General features: G+C 56.4%; 1 protein-coding gene across 1 annotated transcript in view; it reads right to left on the bottom strand.

Annotated features, from left to right (window-relative positions):
• The window catches only part of C1QA (complement C1q A chain), a 383,888-nt gene that overhangs the window by 1,318 nt on the left and 362,134 nt on the right, over positions 1 to 20,436 (bottom strand). The window contains exons 2-3 of the mRNA XM_075994850.1: positions 1,494 to 1,566; positions 457 to 626 (exon numbers count right to left, since the gene is read on the bottom strand). Of these exons, the coding sequence (XP_075850965.1) occupies positions 457 to 619 (163 nt within the window). The 5' untranslated portion in view covers positions 620 to 626; positions 1,494 to 1,566. The remainder of the gene's footprint in view (positions 1 to 456; positions 627 to 1,493; positions 1,567 to 20,436) is intronic.

Below are 20,436 nucleotides of genomic sequence, written 5' to 3'. Positions count from 1 at the left end.
CAGTCAATTGGTCCCTTCTATGTGCCAGGCCCAGTTACTTCTCCGTTTTGTAGATGAAACTTAGCTCAGAGAGGGTCAGTAACTTGCCTGATGTCACGCAGCAAGGCAGAGGCTCCTGAGTCTAAAATCTGGGGCCTAATCATGTGGCGACTGGACAATGACCAAGGGCTGGGCATTGCCTCCAGACCTTTCACACTCATTGCTCAACGCCGCCCATGCTCCAGAGGAGGGAGGTGAGGACAGAGAAGGGGTCCAGGCAGTCAGGGGATGCGGAGTCCTGGGGCCTGGGGACGTGCGCAGGGAGAAGGCTGGGCCCCAGCCCCGGGGCCAAGTGCGAACTGGAAATGCTCCCTGGGGTGGGGGCGGGTGGACTCCTGCTCCTCAGGCCACCCCCAAGCCTCCACCCTGGAGGCCGGGCCAAGGCCGGAGGGGCCGGGTGCAGAGGGAGGTGCTTACCCGGCTCCCCGCGCTCCCCCTTGAGGCCTGGCCGCCCGGGTCGCCCAGGTTTTCCCGCGGCCCCGTCCTGCCCGTTGGGTGCGCGGCACACGTCCTGCGTCACCGCCGAGGCCAGGGTTACGGCCAGGACACAGACCGCCAGCCATCTCCAGGGGGCCTCCATGACGGCACTGCGGAGACACGGCAGGGCCCGGGCAGGCCGGACGTGCTCACGCACACGCAGCTCACACCCTCGAATCCCGCACACACGGGATACATACAACCCCCCCCCCCACAGCGCACACTTGCCCGGAGGGCCCTCGCTGTCTGCTCCCAGCCCGGCTCCCGGGACCCCACGCAGACACACGCGTGCAACTGAGCACGCCCATCTCATCACACAGACACACGAGCACGGCCTCTCGTGCAGGCACGCACGAAACACGGCATGCAAACTCAAAAGCCCGCTGCGCACTCCCACACATGCAACGACACCCGAATAGACGCCATCGCTCACTCGGCTGGACACACACATTCATACACTCCCACAGATGATCGATTTCATTGAGCAAATATTTATTGAGCGCCCGCTCCTTATTTAATTAGCACCCTCTCCCGCAGATGGCGGGGCCGTGCGTGCACACGGGAATCCGCAAACACCCGGCGCGACACCTGCTCCTGCTCCGCACGCCTGGCTCTTTGCAGGCGTGCGGAGGACGGGCAGCTGGCTGCCCCACGGCCCCCCTGCTGGGTCCCACTGCTGGCTCTGGCACCCCCAGCCTATCCCCAGCTGCTTGCGTTTTGGGGGCCAGGACCCAGGCACCCTGGCTGGAACTGAAGACCCCCAGGTGGTGGATCTGACTCGTCACCTCCCAGCCTCCCCCAGGCTCTGGCCCAAAGAGTTAAGGTCCCTCCATTCACCCATTCTGGGCCATGAATCCGTGCCCCCCCAATCTCTGTATCTCCCTCCCTCCCTGTCTCTGTTGTCCAGCCCCCTGGGCCAGCTCCCCCGACCCCCGAATCTCACTCACAGCCCCCTCCCTTTCGGGCTCTGGCCTCACCTGCCTCTGGTTGTGGACTCCAACTGGACGCTCCTGCCCTCCGCCCAGGGCCTGAGGGACACCCAGCAGGAGTGGCGCCAGGCTGCAGCCAAGTTTCACATCCCTCCCCACTTCCCCTTCTCCTCTCCAGGCCTGCCCCCTGAACTTCCCCAGGGCCAGCAGCTTGCCAGGAACACTTTGAGCAGACCTCAGCAAGACTGAGAGACGGGGCGTCCTACCCCAGCGACAGCTGCTGTGGGGGCGGGGCGGCGGGCGGGCGTCTGCAAGGACAGGGCGGCGGACAGGTGCCGGGCGAGGCTCTGAGCACCAGAGATGCGCAGGACATCAGAGCGGAAGGGATCTTTTTAAAAATCAGTCACTTGTAGGACTTTGTCACGATTATGAAAGAAACACGTGTTCATTGCCAGAAGCTGGGAAATCACAGAGAAGAAAGAACAGCGCGTTGGAAGGAGAAAGCAGCACCCCAATCTGTTTCTGGACTTGCCACTTCCTAGCTGCATGACTTTGAGAAATAACTTGACCTCCAGGGCCCTCAGTTTTCTTATCTGTAAATTGGGAATGACAGATTCTGCCTTAGCAGATTATTATAACATTTTAATGACATGCACATAAAAAGACTCGGCATATGGTGAATGTTTAATCATTGGCTTTTATCAACACGTTGAAAAACAGCAGCACAAGCCTGTGAATTCTACCATCTAGAGATAATTGCTGTTAACGTGTGAATGCATCATATGGCCTTACTCATCCTCACTGACGGTTCGCTCATTACCTGCCAGCACGGCGCACTTCCCCGTTGTCAGCTTGGACCCTGAGGACACTTTTCTTTAGAGTAAGTGTCTCTGTCTGTCCCAGACGGGGGACCAGTGTGTTCGGGCCTCGGCTGACCACCTCTCTCTGCTTCCTTTCATGAGCATATTTGTGTGTTCTGAGAATTTTGCCAGAGGGAGGAGGAGAAGAAGAGGAGAGAGGAGATAAGGGGAGGCGGCTGGATATGGGCAGATGAAGGATGGTCCAGAGCCAGGGTTTTCCAGCTTTGGGGACTCCTTTTTCGTTTGCAATCTTGTGTGACGTCAACATATATCAAACTGATACACATGGGGACGCTTTGGTTGAAGCGAGGGGACCCAGCGCTCCACCTGCCAGCCTCTCCCTAGAGCCCCAGACTCGGGAAGTTAGTACAGCCAGAATCTCTCCGGCTCAGCCCATACATAGCTCACTGTGTGGCCTTGGGCAAGTTACCTAACCTCTCTGAGCCTCATTTTCTCCATCTACCCAGATGAGAGAGTGGGTGGGAGGAGGACGTTTGACCCAAATGGTCTCTCTCATCCCGTCCAACATCGATCTTCTTTGCTGGCACCGTGCCAGTCTCGTTTCCTGCAAGAGGAGTTAGAAACGTGGCACGCCAGCGCTGGAGGGCCAGCCCCACCTGCCCAAGGCCACACAGAGAGGGGCAGGGCTGGCATGAGGAGGAATCAGACACTGTGAAGAACTTCTCGAACTATAGTTTTCAAAATATTAAATACCCAGTTCTTACAGAAATCTAGAGTGAGAGAACATGTCAATTTTTTTTTTTTTTTTTTTGTAGCTTGTTAATGAAAGAACCAGCAGGGTGGTAAAGCTAGTTCAATGGATATGAAAAAAATGATATGTGCCTAGAGAGAGAAGAGAGATCCAACAAAAACAATGACAAGAATTCTGGAATATTCATAAGATCGTTAGATACAAAACTGGTTAAATGTTCTGCCGGACAATAAAATCATAACTTTGGGGTTATCTTCTCTACTGGAAAAAAAAAATCATTTGCATTTCTACCAGACAAAAGGAATTTGCAACTTATCAGCTTCCTACCAGCTAGCAGCCATCTGTACAGAGTCTGGGCCCTAAATCAATAGTAAGTAATAAGCCGAGCAAAGTGACATTCCCCGAGAGTGTCAGATGACCCTTAGGAGGGCTCGTTAGATGCTGCTCTAATTTGACTTTGAAAGGACACCAGTTATCTATTTGCCTGATTTCCAAGTGTTGGATGATTCTGCTTATCAGGTTGTTGCAAGGGTGTAAAGGACATCAATAGTAAGGCACGCACACCGTTAGTGTGAGAAGTAGAAGAGTCAGCAATAGCCGTGTGAATGTCACAACGGGGCACCTTTGGTCAGATGGGGTGGGCGTGGGGTGGGCGTGCTCTTTCATTTCTCCAGAGCTCAGACTCCTGGGGGGGGGGCGGGAGGCGTAGGGACAGAGGAAATCCTCAGTTACACTCCCAAAGTCGAGTCCGCGAGGCTCAGTCTCAGAGTGGGGTCAAGGGTCTAAGAAATAACCAAAAAGTAATTTTTAATTACTCAAATTCTTTAGGGTGGAGTCACATCTCCTTTGAGCGTTGGTTCCAAAATCCGCAATAATAGGCAAGCATTTGTACACAGTCAAGGTTATTGTAGGAAAAAAGAAAATCTTAGGAAAGTGCCATGTTGGAGACACATTGTCATTTCACAGTAGTCTTGTGCTGTCAGTTTTGGCTTTGATGTTAGAACAGATTTCAGTAAAGCACCAGTCGGCTAATGTTAACCAACGCCCTCCCCTCCCCCACAGCATACACACAAAGAAATTGGATCTTTAAAGATGGAGCCGGCTGGGCATGGTGGCTTGAATCTGTAATCCCAGCAGTTTGGGAGGCCAAGGCAGGAGGATCGCTTGAGGCCAGGAGTTTGAGACCAGCCTGGGCAACACAGTGAGACCTCGTCTCTACAAAAAAATTTTTAAAAACTAGCTGGGTATGGTGACAAATGCCTGTAGCCCCCTCTACTCAGGAGGCTGAGGTAGGGGGATTACTTGAGCCCAGGAGTTGGAGGTTACAGTGAGGTATGATTGGGCCACTCCAAAAAAAAAAAAAAAAAAAAACAGATGGTGCCACACTCTTGGCAAAGCGTTTAGACCAGAGAAGAGCTCACAGGAGCTGAGGCAGGACGGCAGATCTCTTCCATGCCTGCACACTCCAGAAATAGGCTCCTGGAGGGAACACCCCCTACCTTATTTAAATTGCTATTTCTAGTTCTTTCGCTCTCTGAATCTTATTAGGCAAAGTGCAGATAGTCAAATGTGTATATAATGTGACTCTGAGGTTCTTGTATTTCTTTTTTCTCTTTAACAAAATTGAGGCATAATTTGCATAGAGTAAAATGCACAAACCTTGAGCACAGTGTTCAGCGGCTCACACACGCACACACACCCTCTTCCCCCACCCACATCAGAATGTGCTTTTCCAGCTCCCCAGCCAGTTGCCTCAAGAGTGCCTTCCTACTCAACAGTGCTCCCCTCCTGCTCAGCAGTGCTCCCCTCCTGCTCAGCAGTGCTCCCCTCCTGCTCAGCAGTGCTCCCCTCCACCTGCGAGTAGCCAGTGTTTCTGCCTGTTCTTGAACTTCATGTCAATAGAATCATACGGCAGGTGCTCTTCCGCGTCTGGCTTCTTTTGACGAGCATGCTTGTTCATCCTACACGAGGTTCACCTGTGCTGTGTGGGCCAGTTCAGATGGCTTGCTGAGTGATGTTCCATTGTCTGCACACACAGTATCACACTGTATCTATCCTCCTGTTGGTGGGTAGTTGGGGCTACGATGAAGAAAGCTGCTAAGAATGTTCTCGTGCAAGCCCTCTGCCCCGCCTGGCCCCGTGACCATACGCACTCAGCTCTCTGCTGTACGTCTCACCACCATAGAGTTTACACCAAGGGGGGCAAGACTTTACACCCATGCTCCTGGCTCCCTCACGCCCACTGCCCCAGACCTGCCTCTTCAACTCCCCCTCCCCACCCAAAACTCCCCCGGACCCTCTGCCTGAACCACACTCCTGCGCGCTTCTCATTCCCAGCCAGGCTGTCTCAGCCTCCTCTTTCTTGCTAAACCCTCTTCCCGGGCCTGTCGGGCCTCCCCCTCCATTCCCAGTCCCCACCACCCAGCAGGATCAGGGTTTGGCTGGTGGTGCGGGGCTGGGGACCTGGGGAGGGAGCTGTCTCGGGAGAGCCCTCCGCACATCTTCCCTGCACATTCTTTATTCTTCGCCTCTCTCCGCAGATAAAAGCACTTCTTGGGATTGTTTTATGAAACACAGAAGGGGCCGTAAACAACAAGTCATTTGTTGCAGAGATGGAGGCGGTGTGGGTTCAAGTTCAGCAACTGTCTCTCTTCGGCTGTGTGATCGTGCAGGAGCGACCCCCTGCATCGTGGGGGGCTCCGGTGGGTGCTTCACCTACAAACTGAGGGTAATTGACCTCAGACTGTGCCAGGCTTCCGGAGAGCAGCCGGGCTTGTCTCTGGCATGTGGCAGGCCCTTAGCAAAAAGGTCCCATCCCCTCCTTTTTCTCTCCCCTGTCACGTGGAAGGCCGGTGCACAATGACCTGTTGAGAAGTTTGGTGGGGAAATGTAAAAAGAAGACAAAACAAGGCAAAAGTGATTTCTTTGGGGGAGAGTGAAGAAAAATGGGGAGAAATCGAGCCCCCCTAACCCATGGTCCCAGCTGTCCTGGTTGCCCGGCAGGGAAGGAGCCAGCCTGGGAGGGCCGGGGCAGCCGCTCTGGGAGGAGCTCCCCATGGGCACAGCTGGTGGAAGCCACCAGGCTGCAGCAGGTGAGATGTGCAAAGATTATGAGGATTAGGAGAGAGTTTGGAGAACAAACAGAGCGGCTTCGGGAGCCAACAAGGAAGTATTGCCTCCACCTTGGAGGGGTGGGCCTGGGGCAGAGGGGCCCCTGCAGCCTGGGAATGTGGCACCCAGAAGGCTGAGATAACGCTGGGTTCCCAGCAGCTCACATAGGCATGAGGGTCACAGGAGAGTGGCCAGGGAGAGCCCCAGGAGCCCCTGACTTCTATCAGGAGAGGCCATTGTGGACTAGAGGCAGGGGACTGGGGTCCTATTCCCAGGGCTGGGTGTCCTTAGATAAGTCACCCCCCTGGGTCTCAGTCTCCCCATCTGTGAAAACAGGGGGGGAGTTGAACCAGAGCAGTGGTTTCCTTGGAGCAGAGTCACCTGGGGGAGTGGTTAAGAATAACATTGCTGGCTGGGCCACGCCTGCAGTCCCAGCTACTTGGGAGACTGAGGCAGGAGGATCACTTGAGCCCAGAAGTTTGAGGCTGCAGTTCATGCCACTGCACTCCAGCCTGGATGACAGAGTGAGAAAAGAGAAGAATGAGAATGAGTGAGAAAAGAGGAGAGGAGAAGGGAAGGGAAAGGAAGAGAAGGGAAGAGAAGAGACTACCGTTGCCAAACTGCACCCTCTCTACCGTATTCGACCCCTGGGTGGGGCTTCTGCACGTGGAACAGGTGCTGGGTGATCTGAGGCGGGCAGCCCAGCCCCTTTGAGGGGCTCTGACAACCATAAAGGGTCTTTCCTACCTTGGCGCATTGGCTAGGCCTTCCCGAGATCTTTGGACACGACCTTGCAGCATCTGACAAGGGGGGCAGGCACTGGAGGGTTTAGAAATGGCAGTGACAGGAGCAGGTCACTAAATCTCCCCAGGAGCTGAGACCATTTCCAACTTCCAGAAATATTTCCCGGGACCCGGGACCCCTTCCCAGGGTCCCGGGTCCCAGCACCGCCGTTTTGGCTGTGACGCTCTGAGCCTCCGTCTCTGTCCCGCCAGCAGCTCGCCGAGGGCCTGTGTCCAGCACCGCGCAGCTCCAAATCTAACCAACCCTCCCCCCGTCCCCGGAGCCCAGGGCGTGCCCAGGGCCGCGCGCGTGTGCGGGCGGGGCTGGGACTTGGGCACGGGCCTTGCGCAGCGCTGGCTTTTCCACCCGCAGAGCTGGCTGGTGTTTGGGCTGATGACAGCTGCTTCTGCCCACTTCCCTCCCCCTCTTCCCAGCCCTCCGCTGATTACAAATAAACACCCGGTCCACGCAGGAGAGTAATTAACTCTCCAATGTGGGGAGAACTAATCAGCCTGGAGTTTGCTGCAGGTGGGAAAAGCGAAGGCTTTTCCTAAGTAGTATGCAAATGAGCCCGTAGTATGCAAACGAGCCCTCCTGCTCCTGGGAAAGGCTGTCAGGCCGGAAGCCGGCTGGTGCGGAGGGACGGGCTCTGGGACCCGGCCCTGAGGCCCGGCTGCGGCTGCGGGGGCCTGGCCTGTCAGATTTAGGGGGCAGAGGGGCCAGAGTGGGAGCAGCGGTGGGGCTCACCTTTAGGGTCGGCAGCACACCTGTGTCCTGGAGTGGGGCGGGGGAGGGCAGAGGGAGAAATAGGCTCCGGGCTTGGAGAAATGGCTCCGAATCTGAACACCTCTGTCCCCACCTGGGCGACCTTGGGCAAGTCACTTCCCCTTCCTGAGCCTCAGCCTTCTCACTGTGGATGGGGATAATGACACACCCTTTTCAGGCTTGTACTGTGAGCTGGACGGTGCGTGAGGTACCTACTACAACACGGGCTGCACTTAGCAGGCGTTCCGTGAACGGGAACCCTTATTAGAAAGCATGAAGACAGGCCCATAGCGTCCCACGTGCTGCCAAGTCAAGGCCCGGTCCCCCCAGGGCTGCCTTTCAGGGGTGCACCCAGCCGTGTGACACGTGATTGGGAAGGCTATGGGAGTGGCCCTCCTGCTCCCAGCTACCCCTTCTCTTCCGCCGCGCCTGAAATTCTGGACCTGGACTAGCTAAGGAGACTGAGGCTCCCAGGGTGCAAAATTTAAGGGGGTGCTGACTCTCATGATGGAGCAGATGCAGAACTGACCCCGAGGAGTGAGTTTCTCCCTAAGATTTTGTGCCCTGTGTGCTCACTCACCCCGTCCTCATCCTGGCCGTGCTGAGGTTCCACCGTTGTAGAGTCATTTCTTGGTGTTAAATGTTGCCATCATCCTGTGTCTCCTTTAAAATGCAGGGATTGGGGGAATAGGGAAAGGGACAAGAGGCGATTTTTAAGGGAACTGGTTTATATATTTGGCTGGGATGTCAGTTACATGGGTGTATTCGTGGGTTGTATACATTGTACTCATCAAATTGTTCATTTAACCTCTATGCATTTCATTGTATATAAATTTTACTTCCATAAATCATAATTGAAAAATAAAATGTAGGTATCTTCTGGGAGAGATGACACACTAATGTGCGGTGATTATGACATCCAAAGTGGTCATCCAGCTTCTACTTGTATACCTCCCCTGATGGGGAGCTCACTCCCTGTGGAGAGAGGCCATCGCTTGTTTGGTGGTGGAACTGGAATTTGAACCCAGGTTGGACTCTACTGACTCTCCCAGGGTTGTGTGTGCTTAGGAACTGCCATGAAGGTTAAGTGAGATGTGATATGTGAATGTTTGTCACTTACAAACATCTGCACATCTGGACACGCAGGAGAATTGCATATCCCATCCACCCATCCCAGCAATTAGGGGGAGTCCAAGACCAGTGCTGTGCAATGACACACGAGCAGAGGTGACATAGCTGGTGCAGACTCTCCAGTGTGCTCTTTGCTGCCGGGGTCGTGGAGTGCTCGCATCGCCACAGGTGGAGCCACAGCATCTAAGTAGCCTGGCTCGCTGAGTGTCACATGGAGGACGACTCCTCTGGGGAGTCACCTGGACCTATGATGGGCTTTGCAGGAGTGACGGGTAACAAGTGTAGTTGTCACTGCAGCATGATTGAGCTTGTCCTGCCCTGTCCAGCACAGGATGACCCAATAGAGAATGGTTATTACACTGACACTGTCTCGATCACCCTCCCTCTTCCTTTTCATCTTTCAGGGATATTTTTGTGCCTGACAACATTTCTCATAGAACCCTCTCAGGTGGCACAATCCCTGGCTGGTCCCCGTGGAGCTGTCCAGGGTCCTGTCCTTGGCCGGGGCTCTTCACTGTGCCCAGACTTTCATCAGTTCTGCGCCCTCGAGCTGGGCACCCAGGATTCTGAAATGACAAACATCCAGATCTGCCTTTGGAGAGCTAGCATCCTGCTCGGGGAGGCAGACACAGAAATAACTCCAGGACTGAGCGGGTCATGGGGCACCGGAGACTCCCAGAAACCGGCAGTGGATAAGACGAGAGGCACCCCAGTGCAGGAGCCTTGGGAGACTTCTAAGAGGAGGCAGAAGAAGGTGGCCACAGCGACTCACCTGGGCGTTCATAGGCTCTCCTTCCAACTCAGGTCTGAGTCCCAGTGTCTCTGCTTCCCACTGTGTAACCTTGGGGTAGGCATCTTCCCTCCTAAAGCCTTAGTTTTTTCATCTGTAAAATAGGACAATAAAAGTACATTCACATAGGGTTGTGCTGATGGTTGAGTGAATTAACATGTGTAAAGTGCTTTACTCAGTGCCTGGCATGTAGTAATTGCTCAATAAACTGTCGCTAGTTTGACCTCATTCGGCCTTTGCAACAACCCTGTGAGAGAATAGAACTAGCGGTATCTCCATTTCACAGATGAGAAAACTGAGGCTCAGAAAGGGCAGGTGGCTTGCCTAAAACCACATGGCTAAGACCTGGCTGAGCTTGGGTGGGAAGCTGGGCTAGCCTGGTGCAGTCTCTGTTCACCGTGCTGTTTGGGTTAGGATTTCTGTGCTCAGGCCTGGCCATGTCTCCCATGCTTTTCATGTCTTGAACCCCAGCCTGACCTTCCAGACAACTATCTTTTTATTATCGTAAAATATACCTAAAACTTACCATTTGAGGTGCATGTTTCAGTGGCATTAAGAAGATTCACATCATTATGCAACCATCACCACCGCCCAACTCCAGAGCTTTTTTGTCATCCCTTACTGAAACTCTATGCCCCTTAAACTATGAACCCTTTCCCATCGCACCTGACAGTCACCATCCCACTTCCTGTGAATTTCACTGTCTGTGAATTTCACTGTCTAGGCACCCTGCACAAGTGGAACCATATACTACCTGTCCTTTTGTGACTGGCTTATTTCATTAGCATGATGTCTTCAAGCTACATTCATCTTATAGCATGTATCAGAATTTCATCCCTTTTTAAAGCTGAATAATATTCTGTTATTATTATTATTATGCCACGTTTCATTTATCCATCTGTCCAGCGATGAGCATTTGGGTTGTTTCCACCTTTTGGCGGCTGCGAATAATGCTACACTGAACATGGGTGTGCAAAGTCCCTGCTGTCAGGACACCCCACTACTGCCACCACCTTGGGGGCCACTCCCAGAGCTTTGCCAGGATCCAGGACCAGAGCATGTCTTGCTGCCCCCTGGGCACTGAGCCTGCCCAGTGTGGACATAGGCCAGTCCGCCTTCTCTCCCCTCCCGATGCCCTCTCCTGTCTCCAGAGCCCAGACCCCCTGTCCTTAGGTCTCTGATGACATTAAACCTTAGCTATTGCTGCCTGTGCCTACCCCCTTCTTCCAGAATAGGGCATTTCCTTCAGAATATTGTTGGGATGACCTCCCCTTGAAGAAAGGCAAACATGAGAGTCCTCCCTCTGGAGTGTGACCAAGCTGGTCACTTGTGCCAATGCAGTGAGTCAGAGATGACCTGGCTTCCTGACTCTTGCTACACTCTTTTGAAGCTAGACGAGGCAGCCACTTGCCAGAGAAGCATCCTAGACAGCCTGGTTCAAATCCTGGCCCTGCTGTGTACAATCAGGCAAGTTATTAATACTTTACCTTTCCGGACCTCAGCGTGTCCATCTGTGAAATGGACATAATAGAAGAAGCCACTTAACGCCACTGTAGTGAGGATTAATGGAGTCAGTAGGGTAGTGCCAGGCATACAGTAAGTGATCACAAATACCAGATAGTATTTATTCAAGAAATACATGGTGCTCGCTCAGGGGATCTCTGCCAAATTAATGGGATGGATGGGACTGAAGAGTGGATTTGGATTCAAAGCGAGGAGATGCCCAGGGGTGCCCAGAGGGAGCCACTCAGCCCTCTGCACGGAGTGAGCCGCACGGCGCCTGCTGCCTACCCCTCCCGGCTGCCCCGGGCATTAGTGGGGGGCTGGGGAGAGGCACAGGGGCGAATGGCCCTCGGCTCAGCTAGTCCCTCCTCGGGGAAAGCGGCTTCCTCCAGGCAGCCCTCCCATGGGCCCCCACTGCTACGCTTTCTCCAGGCAGACAAACAGTTGCTGGGAGACCTGGTGGCACTTGTGGGATAGGGGCTGGTGGGATAAACCCTCCTCCCTCCGCTCCCACCACTCCCGGCAGGGGCCGAAGCTGCAGGGGTTTCTGGAGGCTGGGCCACCCTGGCAGGGAGGAGAGGAAGCCGAGGTCGTGGGCTGGACTCTGGGCCTGGCCTGGGGTGACGGGTTTGGGCTCCAACACTCGGAGCCCGGCCAGGGTCAGCGGCTCCGCCCAGGCACTCGGAGGGGGCACTGGCTTGGGAGCCGGAGACCCGGGTTCTGGGCCTGGCTCAGCCTGTGCTGCCTCAGCCTCCTCCGTCTTTCCCAGGGTGGCCATGCCTTCCTCTCTAACGGGTGCCACCCTGCCTGCCTCGGGGGACTGGAGGGAGGCCCCTCTATGGTTCCAGTCAGGAAGGAGCATCCCAAAGCCACGCCAATCTGAGGACATCGAAGTCCTTCGAAGTCCTGCCGGTGGGTGACTCCCTTGGGCACCCCTCCCTGCCACCGGGAGGAGGAGCCCGGCCCGAACGTCGCCAGAGGGGAGAGGGAGGCTGGGAGTCCTCTGCTTCCTCTGCAGCCCACGTGCCCCCTCTAGGAGCCTCAGTTTCCCTGTCTGTCACTGACGGCAACCACTCAGCCCCACCGCGGGCCTGTGCAGGCAGTTAGAAAAAATTACCTGAATGTTCACAGCTTTCCTGGATGGGAAGTACATCACCTCCAGTTTGCAGATAAGAAAAAGGGGGACTCTAGGGATGACAATACTTGCCCCAAGTATCAGCACACAGTGCTGTGTGGCCTTGAGCAGTCGCCTCTCTGGGCTTTGGTTTCCACACCTGTCAAATGGCAGTGACTGTCCCTCTCCCTCTCTCTGGCGCTCAGGGACGGTGCAGTGACAACCCTAGGCGGCCTTGCTGGGGTTTGGGCCGGGGGCTGCGGGACTCCTGTCGGCCAGGGGCTGGCCCAGGGCACTGCTGCTTCACTTGGTCCCTCCCGGGCCTCCATCTAAGCCCCTGGACTCCCTGAGGCCTCTGCCGGCTCCCCTCAGGGTGGGTCTAGACAGCGTGGCTGCCCGTCTCCCCCAGCCCCATCCCCCGCCCAGGTGTGCGCCCCATCTTCCTGGCCGATGAGACGGCGGCCGTGACTTCCCGGGGCTCCCAGCATCTGTGAGAGGCTAACTGGGGGCGCCACTCCAGAGCGCCCCCCTTTGCTTCCCAGCAGGAGGGAGTGACCAGGTTATTTTTGTGATAAAAGTTTAATAAATTGGAAGGCACGGTTTTCATTCTGTGGGTAATTAGCTGCCGCTGCTGCGCTCCCTCCTAATTGTCTCTCTCACTCCAGACGGGCGGAGATCAATAGGAAGCGGCCGCTGTGCGGTGAAAGTCACAATTAATTAATTGTCAGGCGTGTGTGTGTCTCCATCTCTGTCACATCAAAGGGCCGGGGGTGGCAGCTGCCCAAGTCTCGGCCCAAAGCCCCCAGGTGCACGCGACCGTGAGCCACAGGGCACGCTTCCCGCCTCTCTCGGGCAGCGGGAGGCTCCTAGAGAAGGGGTCCCCTGAGACCCCAAGCTCAGAGGCCTTCTCTGACAGCAGCACCATCCCGCCTCTGCCTTGAAAATCTCCGCTGTAGCATCCCCGCCTCGGATACCCTCGTCCGAGCCCCGGATACCCTCTGCCCAGCGGATCCCTTTTCCTCCCCAAACTTTGGCCGTATCAGTGTCAGAGAGTGGGTGCCTCTGGTGGGGGAGGGGCGGGCTGCCTGGGAGGGGACGTTCTGGGGCCGGCGCTGCTCTGCGTGCTGGTTCCGGTGGTGGTTTCGTGGGCGTAGAAAGCCACGTCCGGGTGCACTTACGATCAGTGCAAATAGTTTGCACACCTGCCCTCCCTGTTCAGCAGTAACACGCGCGTTTCTGTGCCCGGCACGGAGACGCCAGGATGATGAAGATCAGGTGGCCGGTGAGTGACGGACGCTGCCACAGGCCCTGCTTAGACACATCTTTCCTAATCTTCGCCGCCAGCCTCGGAGATTCCCATTTATAGGCGGGGAAACAGAGGCACAGAGAGGGGCGGGAAGGAACGAGGGAGAGGAACGGAGAGAGAGGATGGAGGGTGGTGGAGGGGCTGTGTGTGTTGAGGGCTTGTGTGTGGCCGGCACGAGCCTGACACTTCATATCCTCCACCTCTCTGGGAAGGCGGAGCGATGCATCCCATTGTACAGATGGGGAAGCTGAGGCTCAGAGGCGTGCAGTCCCTTGTCTGAGGCCACCCTGGCTAGGAGCGATGGGCTGGGTCTGGAGCCCGAGTTGTCTCACCGTAGCGTCCCTCTGAAGGGGACTGGGAGGAGGAGGAGGGGAAGGCGGGGAGAAGACAGAAGTTAGTGGGTGACAGACGGGGGCACTGGGTGGGACCCGGGAAGCTGGGAATAGTCCTGGCAAGTTGTGAGCATGAAAGCGGCACTGCTGAAAGACATCGGCACATGGGGACACACGTACACACATGCACACTCATGCACACGCGTCCACACACATGTACACACATGCACACACGCATACACACACCCATGCACACATGCACATGCTTAATTCTTTTGCTTCCCACCAACCTTTCCAGAGGAGCTTCCTGCAGCCTCACTGGGGCCGGCGTGCCCGGCTCTCCCTCTCCTGCCCCAAGGTTTGCTGTCCCCCACACTGCCCGGCACAGAGAAGGGGCCCGGCGCGTGGGCGGAGTCGGCAGGGCCTCTGCCTGAGGCCGCAGCCCTTCAGCCGTGCAGCCTGGCTTCAGGAAGGGCCGGGCCTGCCTGTCCCAGCCCCGGCCAGTGCTGTTCCCCCCACCCCTGCCACCCACTAAGCGGCTCATCAGCCCCCCTGGGCACACGGGCGACAGATATTGCAACAGCTTTGTCCTGGTGGGGAGGCGGGCCCGTCCTCTGCTGCCTCTCGCTGAGAACACAGCGGCGGTCCAGCCTCCCGCTCCCGGCTGGCCGTCAGGGGAGGCCACCTCCTCGCTCCCACGCCGTCGCAGCCTGTCACTGTGCCTTTGAAGTGGCGCCTGATTTTCCAGTCTGTCTGAAGTTGCTCGCTGTTTATGCAGCAGCTGGTCCAGCACGTGCCCCCCGGCGGGCCTTTCCATGACGTGCCGGCCGCTGGGGACCCGGGGAGACAGCCACCAGGTCTCGGGGGGAATGGCGGGAGGAAGCCGAGATGCCATTGCTGTCTTCAGGGTCTTCTAGACCGAGTTTGCTTATTTTTTGTTTAAAGGGGCAAAAAAAAAAAAAAAAAAAGAGTTTCTAAGAACCCCAATGTGCTCTTTCTCTTCAAAGAAAAAGGAACAGAGATTTAAAACAAAAAACAAAAATGCATGGGCCAAAGGTAAAGCTCTTAAACGTCTTTGAACATTTCTACCGCGGTGGCAGCCGCACAGCGGAAGGTGCCAGGCTGGGAATCCCCCCCGCGGATGCTAATGCGCCGTGTGACCTTGGGCAAGTCCCTTTGCTCTGCTGTCAGGCCCCTGATGAGCGTTCGGCCCGCCCTGCCGCACTCCAACTGTGGGACCTTCTGGAAGGCTGCGCCGTTTGTTTCCCCCGAGGCTCAAGCCCAGAACGCCAGAGCGGGGAGGGGGGGGGGGGCGCGGGATCAGCGAGCAGAAGGACCCTCCAGACAGGACGCGCCACATCTCCACTGTAAGGGTGTCACTGCTCAGGATCAGAGGGGCTGAGTGAGCAGCCCGAGGTCACACAGTGAGAGGGAGCCCGCGGTCAAAGCAGGACTATTAAATCTGTGTCTTCTGCCTCCCCAGCCAGGGGCTTTTCCTTCTGGCTCCTTAAGCTGTAGGAGGAAGTTTCCAGAAAGCAGGGGCCATCTTTATGTGACTTACGCTCTCGACAGTGGAGTTTGAAGGTGAGGGCTCTGGGGTCAAATAGAACTCGGTCCTGCATCTGCCACTCTGCTCATGTGACTGCGGGAACGGATTTCCAGCGTCTGAGCCTCAGTTTCCCTAACTATAAAACGGGGCTATTCCTCATGCCTCCCTCTCGCGTAGCTGTGAGGGTGAGGGACAGGACGCACGCCAGCACCCAGCGTGGAGTCTGGCACGCGTGAGCCTCTGCTGCTCCCGCCAGTCTTGAGCCCGGGGCGGGGCCTCATCTGTGCTCTTCGTGAAACCCTTGGAGGGGGAGGAGGACACATCGGGCCACTCTCCCAGGCCTGGCTGTCACCACACCCCCTCCCGCCAGAGCCCCTTCCTCGGAGAGACAGGCAGCCCCTGTGCGGCGGGAGCTGTCAGCCTGTCTCACCGAGAGGCCCCGGCGCATACTGACACTGACGGGAACCGCGGCAGGAGGGCCCGGCCTCGCCCCCCGCCCCGCCTGGCCTTTCTTGGTCTCCCTGTCACTGTTCTGGCTGCAGCCCAGGGAGGTGACCCCTTAGGTGCCCGTGTGGGGCTGGGGAGCTGTCAGTCTAAGGGCTGGCCTTAGAGGGAGCTGGCGGGGTGGGGGTGGGGCAGGAGGGTGGGCTCAGCTTCGGGCAAGGGGTACAGCGAGCAGGTGCCTGGTGGGTGTGGGCTCGGGGCTCGGATGCAATGACCTGGGTTGGAGGCCTATCTCGGACTCCGTCACTCACTTGCCGTGTGACCTGGGGTAAGTTAAGTCACCTCTCTAGACATAGGTTCTTCAGCTGAAAACATGCTCAGGGTGAATGAACGCTCTCCCCTTAGGGCCAGTGGGAAAACCGGAACAATGGCAGCTTAGAGTGGTAACCTCCTGAGTGGGAGATGCTAAGGATATCGTTACGCTCTTGCCCTCATGTGCGGGCATGACATTCAATCATTCATTCATTCACTATTCAGTAAGGCATTATTGCACACTTACTGTTCGCCAACCTAGTCCCAGGCATGGGGGAGACGGCTATGAGCAGAGACAAAGCTCCCTGCCCTCCTGGAGCTGACATTCCAGTCATGGAGGAATGAGGGCCTGGGGGGAGGGTGGGGGTAAATCAGAGGCCTGAGAGGACAGGGGGTGGAGCTGGGCAGAGGCAAGAAGTAGAGGAGAGAACACACATCTTTGTTCAAATGGCTCAGCCACTAACTTGCTGTGTGCCCATGAGCAAGGCACTTGCCCTGTCTGGGCTTCAGCTTCCACATTTACAAAAGGAGACTAATCACCCTACCTTGTGTCACCAAGTCACCAGCCTCCAGTGAGGCCAGTCTTGGGAAGGCACTGGAAGAACGGGGTCTCTCCCCCTGCCCACTCCCCTCCCCAAGAAGTAGGGCTGGGCAACTAGTGGGGGACAGGTGGGTGCCACCTGCAGTTCTTCTACTCAGCCTACACGCCCAGCCCAGCGTATCCCGAGTTACAAACCTGCAAATGGCTGCTCTACCTTTTAAAGTCTGGCCCTGAGGTGTGGGCAGGAGCTCAGCACGTCTTCACCCGCCCCAGGCCCTCCAGACTAGGACCCCCTCCTTGAGATCTTGTTTCTCCTTGTTACCCTCAGGGTGGGATTCTGGGGTTCTGGGCAGCGTTGCAGCTGGAGAGCAGTAGCATTCACTCATGCATTCATTCATTCATCGTCAATCATTTGGTCAGTCGACAAACACTCATCCATCTTTTACCATGTGGCAGCTCCATGCAAGTTACCAGGGGCATGTCAATTTCTTTAGCAAACATTAAGTGCCTCCTCTGTTCTAGGTTCTGTGCTTGGCATTGGGGATGATGTGATTAACCGATGTATTCGATGTTTAGAGGCACCTACCATGTGCCCTGTGCCGAGTGCCAAATGCATATTGAGGCCCTACTCTGTGCCAGGCACGATGATGGGTGCAGGGAACAAGGATACCCGGGCTCCTAGAGCACCAGCTTGGAGCCAGGCACCCCACCTGGGGAGCGGCGTCCGTGTTTTGTATGCGGACACGAAGCCCGGAGTCTCCCTGTGGCTAATGAATCATCGAGCTTCACAAGAGAAGCGCGCACAGACCCCCTTGTCCATGAATTTGCTAATTGAGCTCCTCGAACTCAGACATTAACCTGCATTACCATAAATACTGCGGAGAACAGCCATCCTCCACCGCGGCTTCGTGGCAGTGGGGAAAACCAGTCGAGGAATAAAACCGAAATGGAATCATAAAACCTTATTTTCACCATTAATTTAAACCTATTCTCCCCCAAATATCTTCAGCTAAATCTTTCTCTAACACTCTGGGGCTGGAGCGAGGAGGGCGGGGGCCGGGGGAGGACGGCAGCTGTGCGGTGAGCCGGGGAGGCACCTGGGGCTGGGGGGATGAGGGGCGCGGGGTCGGGCCCGCCTTCTCCGCCTCGCCAGGGGCAAGAGAGTGGGCAGAGACAGCCGGCAAGCGGCGGATGGACAGACAGACAGACAGGTGGGCGGAAGGACTGACCGACTGCCACACAGACGAGGAAGACAGACAATGGAAAGGCAGGTGGGCAGCCAGCCTGACCCGCAGAAGCCTGGCAACCCGCAGGCGGACCGCCAGGACCGCGGCAGGCAGGCGAAGTGACAGTCCAGGCAGCGGATCCAGGGAGAGGCGGGCGGCCGGTCTGTCCACCGAGACGGCAGTTGCAGGGAGTGGAGGCCGGGGCCGGGCAGAGCCGGATGGCGGAGCCTTCCCTGGACGGCTTAGAGGAGAGAGAGCAGCGGATGCCTGCGTGTCAAGCCCCTTGCGTGAGGAGACTGGCGTGCGGGGTGCTCCCCTGGGCCCCAGGCTTCCCGGCTTCCTCCCCCTCCCCTCCCCCTCGCAGCCACGTGCATCCTCTGGCACGCAATGAGGCTCCCGCAGTGTGACGTCTGCTCCACGGTTGGGCAGCGGGGGTGCCTGGCCCCCCATGTGCGCCCAGTTGTCTGTGTGTGTGTGAGGGGTGCTTAGACCCAGTTGAGGGTCCTAGCCCTGGGGACCTGAGGGCTGAAGGGAGCCTGCTGGGCTGCTGCCCCATCCCCCTGCCTCCTTTGCACCATCTGCTTCTGGCCACGACTCTGTGTGGCAGATTCTGTTACTGCCCCATTTAAAAGGGCAGCAAAGTGAGGCTCAGGGAGCGGAAGCACTTAGGCCAGGCAGTGTCGTCATGAGGGGTGGGATCTTTACTTCTGGGAGTCAGGCTGCTCGCAGGAAGCCCACGCCTGCCCTGCCCCTCTGCAGTGCCGGTCCAGGGCACCGCGGCCAGGCTGCGAGTCTGCCGGACCCTGGAGCTCACCGTGGGAAACTGACATCCTCAGACACAAACCACGTGTTCAGCAGCAGCTTCTCCAGTGATCCCGATGCCTTTGGTCTCCATCGAGGAACTGCCATCTGTCCCTCGGTTGGCTGCAAAGTCAGGCGGGGCAAACCCAGCAGCTGGAGATCCGCAGCCTACCCATGTTCAGGCCGGTCAGACTCCCGGTTGCTCATATCCCACCCCCGCCAGCAACATGACATTGGGGAGAAATGTGGGGCTTCCCTAAGGAGTGAATGTGGCCTCAGCTCCAAGCACCTTGATTTTCATCTACCTCTTTTTGGTTGTAAGTCAGGACAAAAAATACTTCCATTCATCAAGATAATGCTAGCGGTAGCTGTAGCAGCGGCAGCAGGAGTAGCAATGGCCATTTGTTGAGTGTTGAGGAAGAAGTAAACCATGTTCCAAGCCCTGGACACCTTAGCTCACACCTCGTGAGGACTCCACGAGGAGGCACCCTCCCCAGTTTACTGGAGGGAAGCCCAAGCTAAGTGGCTTCTCTGAAGCCTCTCGGTAGGAAGCAGAGCTGGAATCTAGACTCTAGTCTGATTCCAAAGCCTGAGCTCATCCTGCTGCCCCAGCTGTCTCAGAGATGGAACCGCAGCTTGGGGGGCTTCTGAGAGCCATGGCTGGGCTGGGCCGTGGGGAGCCAGGGAGGAGGGGAAGGTGGCGGCAGATGGTGGGCGGGGCGAGCTGGGAGGCAGGTGGCCTTAGTGACTTACAGACACTTCCTCCAAGCCCTGGGCTGCTGCAGGTGAGGAACACCGTCCCATCCCTCATGAAAGAAACATCAGTGTTCATCGAATCAGGTCCCACACCCTGGGTGGGGTGCCTTGTCCATTTTTTTATTTTTTATCTATTTCTTCTTTAAAATTCAGCCCAAGGGGAGGTGGAGGGAAGGGAGCTGAGAGAAGGCTGGGGCGTGGGGGAGGCGTGAGAACACCCCACCTTCTGGGGTGGCTCAGGGAGCCTTTGTAGCCCTGAGTTACTTCCTCGCTGTGTGGCCTTCAACAAATCGCCTCCCTTCTCTCAGCCTCGGTTCCCTCACCTGTAACCTGGCTAATGCTATATGTGCCTATGGGTTGTAGCCAGCACAAAATAAGTGTTCAGTAAGTGGCAGTTGTCATGGCTGTGGGCTGGTCTGCTCTCATGAGGACCTTAGAAAAATGGAATGTTTTATCTTTCACACTGTTGCGAAGCTCACCTCTTCCTGAGGCAAAATGATTCCTCGGTGAGGAACTCTGTAAGAAACGGCTTCTTAAGTAGAGCTGAAATTTGTCCTCCTGACATCCCCACTGTCTGGTTCTGGAAAGAACTAACCTATGTCTCTTTCCCAGAACAGACTCCAAGGGACCCAAAGAAGACAGATAATGATTGGAGATGCCCCCACATCCTCACCTGGGTCTTGCCATGATCTCCTCATGCCATGGCTCCCAGACCCCTCTCATAGTGTCCTCCCCAGCTTACACCCAAGGACACATTCTGTCCCTTCAGTTCGGGCCAGCAAATATTACTGAGCCAATTCCTGGGCTGCATCAGCCTTGTCCTGCCCCTGAGAAGCTCCGTAAGAGGTGTTCCGGCCAGAAAAGAGGCAAGGCTCTGGATGTTCCTGGCCAGCGTGAAACCTGGTGGGAAATTCACCTTTCCTGACTGTGATTCTCCACTTCTAGTAGTCCAGCC

The sequence above is a fragment of the Microcebus murinus genome, chromosome 2 (assembly GCF_040939455.1).
Source record: "Microcebus murinus isolate Inina chromosome 2, M.murinus_Inina_mat1.0, whole genome shotgun sequence".
Lineage (NCBI taxonomy): Eukaryota > Metazoa > Chordata > Mammalia > Primates > Cheirogaleidae > Microcebus > Microcebus murinus.
This window is presented reverse-complemented; position numbering and strand designations above follow the sequence as displayed.